Source organism: Thalassophryne amazonica, chromosome 5, assembly GCF_902500255.1.
Source record: "Thalassophryne amazonica chromosome 5, fThaAma1.1, whole genome shotgun sequence".
NCBI lineage: Eukaryota > Metazoa > Chordata > Actinopteri > Batrachoidiformes > Batrachoididae > Thalassophryne > Thalassophryne amazonica.
Window position 1 is genome coordinate 64,081,127 of NC_047107.1, and position 15,564 is coordinate 64,096,690.

Consider the following 15,564-nt stretch of genomic DNA (forward strand, 5'->3'; position numbering starts at 1 on the left):
CATTGTTGATCAATGATCTAATTATTGATCATCACTTAGATATGATTGGGCTATGTGAAACCTGGCTTAAACCTACAGCTGTCCTCCCCTTAAATGAGGCCTGCCCACCAGCATATACATTTAGTCACGTCCCTCGTGATGTGAAGCAAGGCGGGGGTGTTGCTCTTATTTATAAATCTAGGATTAGCTTATTAGCTGTTGGGGGTTACAAATATAACTCGTTTGAGCATCTGATTCTCCGCTCTGCTCAGGATATTACACATTGCCAAGGTCAGAAGAATAAAAATCAGTCGTATTACTTTGTCACTGTATATAGGCCTCCTGGCCCATATTCTGAATTCTTAGATGAATTTGGTGCATTCATCTCTAACTTGTCAACTAGTATATATAACATTCTGACCATTGGTGACTTTAACAATCATATAAATAAGCCTTCTGATCCCCTCTGCAAATCATTTATGGAAATTGTGGATGCGTTAGGATTTTGGCAATGCATTCAGGACTCGACTCACATTAGTTGAAATGCCCTGGATTTGGTTCTCGCATGTGGTATTGCTGTCACGAATATTGGCATCATGTCTCTTACATCAGTGGTCTCTGATCACTCAGTTATTAAGTTTACAGTTTTGCTGCCGTGTTTAGTGGAACAACAACCTTATGTCACTACGGCTATGCATCAACTCCTCAACTAAGACTGAACTCGAAGCTAGACTCACTGATGTCGTAGCTTCATATTTGGCAAATACCTAATCAGTAGACAGTCTTGTGGATAGTTTAAACTCAGTGCTCAAAACTACGCTCGACATGATTGTCCCACCTTTGTTAAAGCCACGCTCCCCCAAAACACAGTCACCTTGGTTAAACGATTGCCTGCGTGACCTCAAGCATAAGGCTAGAGGTCTAGAATGGAAATGGCGTAGTTCAAAATTAGAAGTATTCCACCTTGCGTGGCGTGATGCTATCTTAGACTATAAGCATGCAATACTGGCTACAAAGCGGACCTATTATGCTGATTTGATCAACAAGCACAAGCATAACTCAAAGTTCTTGTTCAACACGGTGGCAACACTTATTCATGGACAACGACCTGTAGTTTGCTCTCCTTTTACAGCACAAGATTTCCTGGATTACTTTGAGAAGAAAATAGAAGACATTAGGTTAAACATATCCCAGCATGCCTTAACCCAGCCACTACACCCTACTATTGAGGTGGGCGCCATTACTGAGGTATTACCTAGATTTACAGAATTTGAGAGTTTCTCTCTAGGCATGCTGATGAAACTCGTAATGTCAACAAAAAGCACAACTTGTTTATTTGATCCTATTCCAACAAAACTGTTTAAGGACCTGTGGCCCACTCTTGGGCCGACTGTACTGGAAATGATTAATCTTTCTTTAACTTCTGGATCTGTTCCTAAATGTTTCAAATCTGCTGTGATTAAACCATTACTTAAGAAACCTAATCTTGACCATAGTGTATTGAAAAACTATCGGCCGATATCAGATCTATCATTTTGCTCTAAAATTCTGGAAAAAGTGGTGTCAGGGCAGCTCGTGGACTATCTTACTGAAAATAATCTCTTTGAACCACTGCAGTCTGCTTTTAGAAAATATCATTCCACAGAGACGGCTCTCAGTAAAGTGGTGAATGATCTTCTGCTTTGGATTCGAACACCACTATGGTTCTTGTGCTGTTAGATCTCAGTGCTGCATTTGATACCGTGGATCATCATATTCTACTTGATAGGCTGGAAAATCATTTTGGGATTACTGGGAGTGCCCTTGCATGGTTGACGTCATACTTGACCAGTCATTCTCACCATGTTTTGTACAGTAACATTTCCTCTAACCTTAGTGACATGAAATTTAGGGTTCCACAGGGGTCCATCTTAGGCCCCCTGCTTTTCTCCCTTTATATAGCACCCCTTGGGCACATATTGCGACACTTTGGGATTACCTTTCACTGCTCTGCTGATGATACGCAGTTATACATGCCGATAACTGCTGGTAATCTCATTCATATAAAATCCTTAGAAGATTGCCTTGCATCAGTGAGAAGCTGGATGTCAAGAAATTTCCTACTTTTAAATTCTGATAAAACTGAAATGATGGTTCTTGGTCCAGTGAGACATCTGCATCAATTTGTCCAGTTAACCCTTAGTGTAGACTCGTGTGTCATACTTCACACTGACAAAGTGAGGAACCTTGGGGTAATTTTTGATCCTACATTGTCCTTTGACCTCCACATTAGAAATATTACAAGGATTGCTTTCTTCCACCTGTGAAATATAGCGAAGATTCATCCCATCCTGTCTATCACTGATGCTGAGACCCTGATCCATGGGTTTATCTCTTCTAGATTGGACTACTACAATGTTCTATTTTCTGGTTTACCGCAGTCCAGCATTAGGGCTCTCTAATTGGTTCAGCCAGAAATGCTGCAACCAGACTTTTGACACGAAGCAGAAAGTTCGACCACATTACACCCATTTTGGCATCCCTTCACTGGCTTCCTGTCCGAGTGAGAACAGATTTTCAGGTTCTGCTACTAGTCTATAAAATTGTTCATGGACTGGCACCTCCCTACCTAGCTGACCTAATTAAATCTTATGTACCAGCCCGGGCTTTGCATTCTCAGGGTGCAGGACTACTTTGTGTCTCAAACTTATTCCAGAAAGTACTAAGAGGGTGCAAATTTTCATTGCAACCACCAACTCCACCAGGTGATTTCACTGAATAACATCACTTTGAGCAGATGGAATCAGTTAATCAGACCACTGCCCTAGCTGAATAAGAAGAGCTTTCTCTTATTGTGCCCCTGTTCTGTGGAATGAGCTCCCTGTGTTAATAAACAGATTCTGTGGAGACTTTCAAGTCCAGACTTAAGACGCACTTATTTTCTCTTTCGCATGGCTTAGTATAGTTACTGGCATAGTATAGTTCTACTCTTTTAATTCATTTTATTACGAAACGGCATGTGCCGCGGCCTCAACTTTACCTAAATTCTGGGTCTTTTCGTGAAGCTTAGGGCTAGTGGCCGGCGATCACCTTAGTGTTTCCTGTTTTTCTTGTTGTTTATTGCTGACAAATTATACTGTATTTATACTGTATACTGTATTCTGATGCCTGATTTCTGTTTTTTCTCTCTGTTTAAGGTGCAGCTCCATCCAGAGATGGATGTGGTATTTGTGCTGGAGACCTTTCTGTCCTGTGCACCCACAGCATTTCCTGTATATTTCTTTTGTGAATTGTTCTGTAATTTAAGTCTGTAGCATGGCCCAAGCAGAGGGTCACCCCTTTGAGTCTGGTCTGCTTGAGGTTTCTTCCTCAGAGGGAGTTTTTCCTTACCACTGCTGCTCTGGGGGTTAATAAGGTTAGACCTTACTTGTGTGAAGCGCTTTGAGGCAACTCTGTTGTGATTTGATGCTATATAAATGAAAATTAAAAAAAACATTGGATGAACAAATTTTTGAATCAGTTTTTCACTTTCCAGTTTCACTGAGGCTTGTAAATGGTAAACAGTTTGTAAACAGTGCCAATGAAAACTATGTGAAAATGAGTGAAACACTCCTCCTACTCTCCCTCTCCTTATGTCTCTCTCTCTCTCTTTCCACCCTCTACTCCCCCCACCTCCTGCTCTCTCTCTCTCTCTCTCTCTCTCTCTCTCTCTCTCTCTCTCTCTCTCTCTCTCTCTCTCTCTCTCTCTCTCTCCCCCCCTCCCCCCCTCCCCCTTGCTGTTTTTCTGTGAGCTTTTTGGAAATAGGGAGCCTTTTAAACTGTAAAATAAACCATTCATTTCTGAATATATCAGCTTCTACGGACACAGAAGGAACTCTAGATGGTACAGTAGTGTTCAGAATAATAGTAGTGCTATGTAACTAAAAAGATTAATCCAGGTTTTGAGTATATTTCTTATTGTTACATGGGAAACAAGGTACCAGTAGATTCAGTAGATTGTCACAAATCCAACACGACCAAGCATTCATGATATGCACACTCTTAAGGCTATGAAATTGGGCTATTAGTAAAAAAAAGTAGAAAAGGGGGTGTTCACAATAATAGTAGCATCTGCTGTTGACGCTACAAACTCAAAACTATTATGTTCAAACTGGTTTTTTAGCAATCCTGTGAATCATTAAAGTATTTAGTGAGTCACTAACTAGTATTAACTAGTATTTAGTTGGATAACCACAGTTTTTCATGATTTCTTCACATCTGCGAGGCATTAATTTTGTTGGTTTGGAACCAAGATTTTGCTGGTTTACTAGTGTGCTTGGGGTCATTGTCTTGTTGAAACACCCATTTCAAGGGCGTGTCCTCTTCAGCATAAGGCAGCATGACCTCTTCAAGTATTTTGACATATCCAAACTGATCCATGATACCTGGTATGCGATATATCGGCCCAACACCATAGTAGGAGAAACATGCCCATATCATGATGCTTACACCACCATGCTTCACTGTCTTCACTGTGAACTGTGGCTTGAATTCAGAGTTTGGGGGTCGTCTCACAAACTGTCTGCGGCCCTTGGACCCAAAAAGAACAATTTTACTCTCATCAGTCCACAAAATATTCCTCCATTTCTCTTTAGGCCAGTTGATGTGTTCTTTGGCAAATTGTAACCTCTTTTGCACGTCTTTTATTTAACAGAGGGACTTTGCGGGGGATTCTTGCAAATAAGTTAGCTTCACACAGGCATCTTCTAACTGTCACAGCACTTACAGGTAACTCCAGACTGCCTTTGATCATCCTGGAGCTGATCAGTGGGTGAGCCTTTGCCATTCTGGTTATTCTTCTATCAATTTTGATGGTTGTTTTCTGTTTTCTTCCACGTGTCTCTGTTTTTTTGTCCATTTTAAAGCATTGGAGATCATTGTAGATGAACAGCCTATAATTTTTTGCACCTGCGTATAAGTTTTCCCCTCTCCAATTAACTTTTTAATCAAACTACGCTGTTCTTCTGAACAATGTCTTGAACGTCCCATTTTCCTCAGGCTTTCAAAGAGAAAAGCATGTTCAACAGGTGCTGGCTTCATCCTTAAATAGTGGACACCTGATTCACACCTGTTTGTTCCACAAAATTGATGAACTCACTGACTGAATGCCACACTACTATTATTGTGAACACCCCCTTTTCTACTTTTTTTTTTTACTAATACCCCAATTTCATAGCCTTAAGAGTGTGCATATCATGAATGCTTCGTCTTGTTGGATTTGTGAGAATTTACTGAATCTACTGGTACCTTGTTTCCCATGTAACAATAAGAAATATACTCAAAACCTGGATTAATCTTTTAGTCACATAGCACTACTATTATTCTGAACACTACTGTACATTTTTCAGCAACATTTCAGTTCTTTTTTTTTTTTTTTTTTTAATTCCGTACTGGGTGGGACAGCCAATTGGAACCCGAGAGCCGGGTGGAAATTTGCAGTGCTGGGTGGTGCCACGTGGCGCCACCTACCATAGCTAGAACCCTGATTAAGCGTACTGAGCTTTTAAAGCTAAGAGATTAAGTCTTACCATTTCTCTCTGGTTATGTAGTTATCCAGCATTGACATCTGCTCATGAATTGGTGAAATTGATGCAGGGGATACAGGGAGTAGCTCAGATATGAATTTCCATCACTTCTAATATTTATAATAAGCTGCTGCAATGTCTTGGTGTTTTATGATGTTGTGACAGCTTTACTAAATATTTGCTGTGCAAATTATGGTGGTTTTAAGAGGGTTGTGACAAGTATAAATGCCAAAAATAGTTGCAGTCATTGTTATTCTTTATTATTATTCTTTATTGTTGTTGGTCATTTGGCTGCTCCCGGTTTGTGTTCGGGGTCACCACAGCGGACACAGCCTGATCCGCATTGGTAACTGGCACAAGGTTTACGCCGGATGCCCTTCCTGACGCAACTCCACTTTTACCTGGAGAAACACACACAGCCGCTGGTGTTCCAAAGAGGTCTCCCATCCAAGTACTAACCAGATCCTGCTCTGCTTAGCTTCTGAGATCTGACGGGATCAGGTGACACAAAGCAGACCGGCTGCATTGTTATTCTTATTTCATTGTTATGCATAATGAATTAAAAATTAAAGGGAAGTTGTTCCAGTGAGACATTTTATTTAAAGAAATTGTCTTTATATCAGGATAATTTTTTTTCTCCCTTATATAGGCATTTGTATTAGTTGGGCTCTACTATTGCGTACACACGACAGGTGATTTTGCTGCCATATTTTACAGCTTTACTGCTTTGAAACAACCACAAAAATAATGTTGTTACTTGATTAAATTTTAAGTGGAGATGGTCACATTCTCTACTGCATTGTGTGTGTCATCACTTTTTGTCTTGCTCTACCTGAAACATTCTCATGCTGCAGCCAGGAGATACATGCATCCAAGCTCCTGTGATGAAGCCAAGCTCCATGGTGCTCTGGCAGTGTTGACTGGTTGACTTTACATGCTACTCATTCCATTTCAGACCATCTCCATACACTTTCTGTTTAATCTGCATTTTAATCAGCCAATGTTGATTATGGAAAAATGTAATTATTCGACCCGAGTAATTGACACACTGATTAATTGGTCAGTCATTAATTGTAACGATCAGTTACAACCATGAGAAAAGCTAAGTCTTTGATAGCAACAATACAAGGTCTGTTAGAAAAGTATTGGACCTTTTTATTTTTTGCAAAAACCTGATGGATTTGAATGACGTGTGCTTGCATGAGCCAACCTTGAACCTTCGTGCGCATGCGTGAACTTTTTCATGCCTGTCGATTGTGTCAGTTGCTGCCAAGCATCCTTTGTGTGAGGTTGTGTGTAGTTCTTCTCGGCGGATTTTCATTGCAAGGAAAATGGCGGAATGACTGGAGCAGCGCTACTGCATCAAATTTTGCCGGAAACTGGGCGACAGCCAGGTGGAAACCATTCGGGAGATTCAGACGGTTTTCGGTGGCTTTTCAGTCATGTGACTATCCGAGAAATTGCGGAAGAGGTGGGCATCATTTTTCGGAGTCCAGCATGTCCTGTGAGACTTCAACATGAAGGTGCTTTTGCTCCGCCGTCAGCAGCTTCGGCACAAATTTTACCGCCATTCTTTTCATGGCCAGATCTTCTGTCACAGTGGAATGTGCTGAAAAAGTGCTGATGTCCACCTCTTCCGCAATTTCTCGGACAGTCACACAATGGTCCCGCATCACCACAGCATTCACTTTGGAAATGACCTGGTCATTTCAGCATGATGATGGCCAACCAAAGCGTGGCTCGCTCTCCACCGTTGTGCGGCCGTCTTTAAACTGGTTGTACCACTCCTTAATCTGTGTGATGCCCATAGGATCGTCACCGAAAGCCGTCTGAATCTTCCGAATGGTTTCCACCTGGCTGTTGCCCAGTTTCTGGCAAAATTTGATGCAGTGCTGCTCCAGTCGTTCCGCCATTTTCCTTGCAATGAAAATCCGCCGAGAGCATGACACACGTCCTCACACAAAGGCTGCTTACCAGCAACTGATGCAATCGACAGGTGTGAAAAAGTTCACTCATGCGAAGGTTCAAGGTTGGCTCATGCAAGCACACGTGATTCAAATCCGTCAGGTTTTTGAAAAAAATAAAAAAGGTCCGATACTTTTCTAACAGACCTCGTATATATATTTTTGGCACTGTAATACATGGTGAAATGGCAGCAAAATATCAAAGTTTTGCTGGAATGAATCTGGTAGGTATGAGGGAGTGTGAGAATGGCTACTAACAATAATCCTTACCAGAAATCTCAGATTAACTGCAGTTAACTTATTTTATTTTATTTATTTTGAATATTACATCTTATTTAGTTTTTCCTATTTCTGTTTTAGGCAAGGGTCGTAGAGTGGGAGTATTTGTATCCAAAGGAGGAACAGGCATTTTATTCCAGATTCTGATCAACTACAGTAAGCAGTTGCCCCTCAGTGAAGAACTCATGATGCAGCTTCATTCATTACTTGCCAAGATCGGCTCAAAAGGTAGTCACACATTCTTACAAGTACACCAGTACAAACATCCGGCTGGCAAATGTTTATTTTTTAATCATTTTTGTCTTCTTTTCATGATATTTATGAGTACATGCTGAAAAAAGTTCTCAAAAGTTTATGAATATGAACCTTTATGCCATAATAGTGGAAACAAATGAAAATTTTTGTACATAAGGAACCAAGTCAGCCATCACTTGATAGGGCTTTTGCTTTCTGAAGCTGGAGTTTTCCACCTCTGGTTACATACATATAAAAAATTTTGTACATTTTATACATATCCAATCCATTTTATACATATCCAATCCATTATTTGCTGCGTATGTTTTTCTGTTGTGTTGACACTGACAGGAACTCCATTTCCACAACAATTACATATTTCTGGTTATTGAGAGAATGGTCTATTGATCTGCAACCCATTGCAACAGTAGCCACATTTGGTGTCACAGATAGAAAATGTTTGATAACATAAACATTTGATAATATAAAATTGCTTTTATGACTTGCTCAACGAAGAATACTGTTCCATTGGAAATCAATATATCCACCTAAAGCACAGAGTATGTGGTTTGACACAATTATCTAACAAAATGTTTACAGTTAGAGAAGATTAAATACTCACTTAGGGGGTCCATAGAAAAATTCCTTTCCATCTCTGATCCAGTTTTGACATATTTAGGAAAACTTAAAATTTGGACAGAGAGAAGAAAAATTTAAGTAAAAAAAGCCTAGTGGGAAGGAGGTTCAGGATTGGTCTATACAGAGAATTTCTACCATATAAACATCAACCCCGCATAGACAGGATTAAAGATGAACAGAAAGAAGGCATGAAGCTCTGTGCTTTTCTGGAAGCAGATTTCTTATAAATGCTATAAGAAAATGATAAATATTATAAGAATGGATTGACAATTAATTGTGTTGCATGGTGGTTAACCCTCCGGCCCTGTCTGATGGTCAAAACATCCTTACCCAGTTCCAGTTTGTTTTGAGTTTGCATGATCTTTCCTTGTCTGCCTGGGTTTCCTCTGGGTACTCTGGTTTCCTTCCACCATTATTAAAAAATAAAATATAAAAATGCTTGTTAGTTTTGTGCTCCTTGCACAGCCAGTGACCAGGGTAGTGTGTGAAGATCAGCAGTTGGTCCCAGTCACCACTCAGTGGCTGCCTACTGCTGCTTGTGTGATCAGATTGTTTTGAATAATTTATACTTTATTAATCTCCTTAAGGGATTAATAAAGTATAAATTATTATAATAAAATTCTTAATTATTATACAAACGCAACTTTGTTGTGGCACACTGACCTTTGAACTGACCTTTAATTTTCTTTCAGATAGAAAGTTTGGAGTGAAGGCGCGTTTAAGTGGTGCTATGAATGTCACAGTCAGTTTGATGAAACACAGCTTCCACAATTTCAAACTCCTCCTACCTGCCTGCAGGTTCTCAGGGTTTACTCGAGTAACTGTAAGTAAAGAAAGTATGAACTTCATTCTCTTTTATCTGAAATTCAAAACAGCTTACTGTCAAAAATAATGTAGTAATTTTGAATGTCAAAGCTCTGGAAATGCTCTAAATATAGTGCGGGTGCTATATATGTTACTGTACTTGTTGCCTGTCGCTAGTCTTATTTACTTTCACCTCATTTATATGTCTGTTTATTCATAGTGGCAAATTGCATTTCCTTGGGCAAGAATGGTGTGGTAGAACTTATTTTCAAGATTATTACACCATATAACAAGAAGAACGCCAGCTTAATCAAGTAAGCAGCATAATTACTATATAACTAGTATAATATACATTAACAACTATTGGCTACATCTCTGCTTTCTAACATCTTGACTGATGAGCCAGTGTAACAGACAACGGTCTTGTTTTAATTTACAGGGTAGCCCTGGATGCACTTGGAACACTTCTTAAATCTAGTGAGTAATTTTTTTGTTTCCATTGATTTGTTGACTGTTTGAATAACTTTTTCATAGCTCCACTCCATAGCTCCATAGATTTCATAGCTCCATTCCGTTCTCTAGATTCAGCTTCAAACATGAGTTCTTTTCAAATTTCATAAGACAAATCAATTGTATTAGCATTCCATAATTTACATTTCTTTTTGTGAATCTGCCCTAAAATGCTTTTACATTGAACCCATCCTTCTTAAGAACCCTGTCAGATTATGTTTTGTGTCATCTTCTTAAAAAAAAAAAAAAAAGTCAACATATATACACAGAGGTAATCATCAGTGTTTTCTCACCTCCTTTGACTTTCCTCTCCAGAAACAAATGCTCGCTGTGCAGTGGATGGTGAATTCGTGCAAGTCTTGTTATCACTGTATCTGGATTGGCATCACAATGACACTCGTCATCGTTACACCTTGATTCGCAAAGGGCTGCTTATTTGCCTTAGAAACATCACCAACATCAAGCTTGGCAGAAAGGCATTTATAGATGCCAATGGCATGAAGATACTTTACAACTCCTCCACTGTGAGTGAGAATGGCCACATAGCAAACAAATAAAAACACACTTTGTGTGAACATGCAAACACATAAACACAGATGCTGTATCTGACTTGGAATTTGCCTTCTCCTCTCTTTAGGAATGTCTTCCAGTTCGGACTCTGGATCCTCTAGTCAATACTTCAACGCTCATCATGAGGAAGTGCTTTCCTAAGAACCGTCTGCCTTTGTCCACTATAAAATCTTCCTTCCATTACCAGCTGCCTTATGTGCCTGCTGCAGGGCCTGTGGCACAGTTGCAGAATCTGCAGCCCGGAGGTGAGACAACAAGCACACGGCTCATCACAGGGTGTGTTCTCAGCTTTCCTGGATGATTGTACTGTACAAATACATACTCTACACTTTGAAGCTCAGTCATCATTACTTCTCTTTATCTGATAGGGCTTTAGACTAAATCATTGCACATGTATTTTTTAATGGTCAATTTTGGATAAATTAGACATAAGTCACCAAATAAGTTAGTGTTCTCGCTCCTTCACTTTAAAAGTGTGGTGCTAACAGACTGAACAGAGAATAATGGCTGCTGTTGCTTCACTACACTGATGCAGTGCATATTTCAAAAGCAATTTAATACTCTCCTTTGCTTTAAGTACACAAGCCTAATTTTTATTCACACAAATCATCAACAGTGCACATTAGTCTTGCTCTGTTTCATACAGAGGTAATAGGCAGCCCTCAGTGTGGCCACAGTGAGATTTTTAAAAAGATGTTTCACACCTATTTCCTTCTAAATTTACTTCCTAAATTTTGCATGTTAAATCAGTATGGACACCCCTCTTGAATTGTGCTCCTCACCCTGAATCATTGGTGCCAATAATGCACACATATTGGTTACCAGTCGTTAATAAAAGCTACAGAGGATGAAGTAGTTTCTCCTCCATCACACGGTGATTTGTGACCAATTGGCCTGTGAAAAGGAACAACAAAACACTAGTGGATAGTGGCAAGAGTTGTTGACTAGAGAGAGAAAACTTTGCACATCAAACAAACGCATGCGTAGGAGATAAGGGACAAGCCCAGCTAAACGTGAAAATGAAAAGGTCCCACACTCCGTCTAACTTGCTGTAGAAAAATTTATTCAGGACTGTATCACCAACGTTTCGGCACTGTGGCCTTCATCAGGCAAATGAAGACTGAGCTCCAGGTAGCCATCTTAAAAAGGGTGGGGCTAGCACCCAAGGGTGCCAGTTAAATGCAGTGCACCAAAATACAAATATCCATGAAAAAGTCAAAGTACAGAACAAGTACAGACATAATTATAAAAGAAAAGTGTTTGGATACATAATGATACTGTATATACGTTACAAGGCTATAGAGTAAAACTGGTGCACAAATATACGTACATATCTCCATATAAATAACATTCAAAAATAGCACATCACATCAGGACAAAGTTAATACATTATTTACAGAAAAATACTCAGATTAAAATCATCATTTAGGCCTTTCGGAGTCAAAGTTTGGAGGGTATGAATCCAAAATGCCTCCCTCTGTTTGAGCAGTCAATCATGATCCCCTCCTTGTGGTGGAGGGGGCACCCGCTCAATGCCACAGAACCGTAGGGCACTTATATCATGCCTGTGGTCATTGAAGTGTACCGCTACAGGGTAGTCTCTGTCATTCCGCCTGATGGAACTCTTGTGCTCACTGATTCTTTGTTTTAATTTTCTTGTGGTCTTGCCTACATAAGCTAGGCCACAAGGGCATCTAAGCAAGTAAATGACATGAGTAGATGCACATGTAATTATACTTCCAATTGGGAACTTTTTTCCAGTGTGAGGATGTAAAAAGTGATCAGTTTTGATAGTATTGTTACACTGAGCACAGTTCCCACAATGGTAATTTCCATTTGGAAGAGGATTAAGTAAATTCTGAGAGGACATTTTAGATTTGGTTGTATAATTGGCTTGTACCAAATAATCTTTAAGATTTTTTCCACGTTAATAAACAAAGAGTCGAGGGTCCTTAAAGATTGATGAGATTTGTGGATCAGCTTTTAAAACGTGCCAATGCTTTAAAAAAATTGATTTAAGAGTGTGCATGGGTAGAATATTGTGTGATGCAGGTTACAGAAAAGTTCTTTTGTTTCTTGGTGCTTTTCTTTAATAGATCTACACGGGACTTATGTAGAGCCCGCTCATATGTATCATCAACCCAAGACTCTGGATATCCACGTTGCAGAAATCTCTCCCTCATGTCAGTGGCTTGTTCAGTAAAATCATCAGTGGAGTGACAGATTCTTCTGAGACGGTAGAATTGACTTATAGGTAAGCCTTTCTTAAGGGGAGTAGGGTGAAAACTGATGGCAAATGATGCCCTTGTGGCCTAGCTTATGTAGGCAAGACCACAAGAAAATTAAAACAAAGAATCAGTGAGCACAAGAGTTCCATCAGGCGGAATGACAGAGACTACCCTGTAGCGGTACACTTCAGTGACCACAGGCATGATATAAGTGCCCTACAGTTCTGTGGCATTGAGCGGGTGCCCCCTCCACCACGAGGAGGGGATCATGATCAACTGCTCAAACAGAGGGAGGCATTTTGGATTCATACCCTCCAAACCTTCATCATCATCATCATCATCATCTATTTTATTTGAGCAGAGGATAAGAAATACAGAAAACAGAAAAAAAAAAAAAAAACAATTTAACAATAACATAAAAAACAAAAAAACTGAATTTACTATTAACTCAGGACATTGAATCTGCTCAAAAAGGAGTGGAAGGAAGAAAACTTATTTAATCCCACCCCTTTATTCAAATTTAACATAAAGTGCATAGCTGCTTCCCGTCAATTAGATAGAAAATTAAGAAAATAATACATTTTAAATACTTGTAAATTCCCACAATAGATACCAACAGCAGCAAGAAAACAATACCAGTATAATAAACAAGCGACAAGCACATACCAACAATGGTAAGAAATCAACGATACCAGTTACGGCAAAGAAAACAAACATATGATGCTCATACCAACAATGGTAAGAAAACAACAATACCAATTACGGTAAGAAAGCAACATATAAAAAACATACCAACAATGATAAGAGACAACAATACCAATTATGATGAAGAACCAAACATATGAAAGAAAGAAACATATAATGCACAAACCAACAATTGTGATACAGAGTCATGAGCCATGAATGTAAAATGGCTTTTATTGTTAAGTGTCAATCATTCTATACCGATCCCAGACCCTCTGTTTATAATGTGACTTGAATTCATGAATGTTTTGGCATTGCTTGAGTCTGACGTCCAAACCATTCCATAACTTTGCTCCACATACAGACACACAAAAAATTTTCCGAGTGGTTCTAACTTTTAATAATGTGAATTTGGCAAAACCTCTAAGATTATGAACACACTCTTTAACTGAGAAGAACTTTAGAATGTTACTTGGCAGTGATTTGTTAAATACCTTAAATAAATCTGTAATGTAGAATATTTTACAAGATCATGAAATTTAAGCAATTTTGATTGCATAAAAGATTATTGCTATGTTCTAAAAATCCAACTTTATGTATGATCCTTATTGCTCGTTTTTGTAGTATAAATAGTGGTTGTGTTGAACATTGATAGTTGTTACCCCACACTTCAACACAATATGTTAAGTATGGGAGAACTAAAGAACAGTATAATGTACGGAGTGCATTATGATCAAGAAATTGCTTTACCTTATTCATAATAGAGAGGCTTTTTGAAATTTTCATTTTTATGTGTCTGATGTGGGCTTTCCATGTTAATTTACTGTCTATTATTACTCCTAAAAATTTGTTTTCAGCTGAGTTTTCAATTTGGACACTGTCTATACATATTTGTAATTTAGATTTAACCTTATAATTACCAAATATCATTGCTTTTGTTTTATTTAAATTTAATGATAATTTGTTACTGTCCATCCATTTTTTTATTTTACTTAGTTCGTCATTTACAGTATTTATAAGTTCATTGTAATTATCACTACTGTAGAATATATTTGTATCATCAGCGAATAATATTAGTTTCAGTGATCTAGATGCATTAAAAATGTCATTAATATACATATTAAACAATTTCGGACCCAACACTGCCCCCTGGGGGACACCACAAGCAATGCCAAGACATTCAGATTTGTAATTTCCCATTTCCACGTATTGGACCCTATCTGTAAGATAACTTTTTATCCAATTTCCTGCAACTCCTCTGATACCATAATTCTCTAATTTGTTGATTAAAATTGAATGGTTAATTGTATCAAATGCTTTTTTAAGATCAATGAATATTCCAACAGCATATCTTTTTCTGTCCAATGCATTAGTAATTTCTTCTATTGCCTCAGTAACAGCCATTGAAGTGGTTCTTTTCTTTTTAAAGCCATATTGACCTTCGTTTATTAACTGATATTTTTCTATGAATTTTTCCAAACGAGAGTCAAACAATTTTTCTAGGATTTTTGAAAACTGTGGGAGTAAAGAAATTGGTCTATAATTGGTAAAAATATGTTTGTTGTCATTTTTGTACAGTGGTATAACTTTTGCAATTTTTATTTTTTCCGGAACACATCCAGTTTGGAATGACAAATTACAGATATAGGTCAGAGGTTTTGAAATGTTGTTGATGACTTTTTTGACTAATACCATGTTTATATCGTGACAGTCTGTAGACAGTTTGTTTCTGCATTTATTAACAATGTCTTTTATTTCCTGTTCATTTGTTGCTGAAAGAAAAATTGAATTTATGTTTCTTTTTATAGTTTCATTAGACTGCTGAATTCCTGGATTTGGGATTTCAGCTGCCAAATCAGGGCCAACATGTACAAAAAATTTATTAAAACCATTCACTATATTATTCATGTTGTAATCATGAACAATAACCAACAAACAAACCTTGACTCCGAAAGGCCAAAATAATGATTTTAATCTGAGTATTTTTCTGTAAATAATGTATTAACTTTGTCCTGATGTGATGTGCTATTATTGAATGTTATTTATATGGAGATATGTATATTTGTGCACCAGTTTTACTCTATAGCCTGGTAACGTATATACAGTATCATTATGTATCCAAACACTTTT

The 15,564-nt window shown here is 38.3% G+C and overlaps 1 protein-coding gene across 1 annotated transcript in view; it reads left to right on the plus strand.

Annotated features, from left to right (window-relative positions):
- Window positions 1-15,564, plus strand: part of agtpbp1 (ATP/GTP binding protein 1) — a 172,684-nt gene that overhangs the window by 84,948 nt on the left and 72,172 nt on the right. Inside the window, 7 exon segments of the mRNA XM_034170437.1 lie at window positions 7,847-7,993; window positions 9,331-9,423; window positions 9,426-9,461; window positions 9,663-9,756; window positions 9,882-9,919; window positions 10,268-10,476; window positions 10,590-10,767. Coding sequence (XP_034026328.1) covers window positions 7,847-7,993; window positions 9,331-9,423; window positions 9,426-9,461; window positions 9,663-9,756; window positions 9,882-9,919; window positions 10,268-10,476; window positions 10,590-10,767 — 795 coding nt within the window.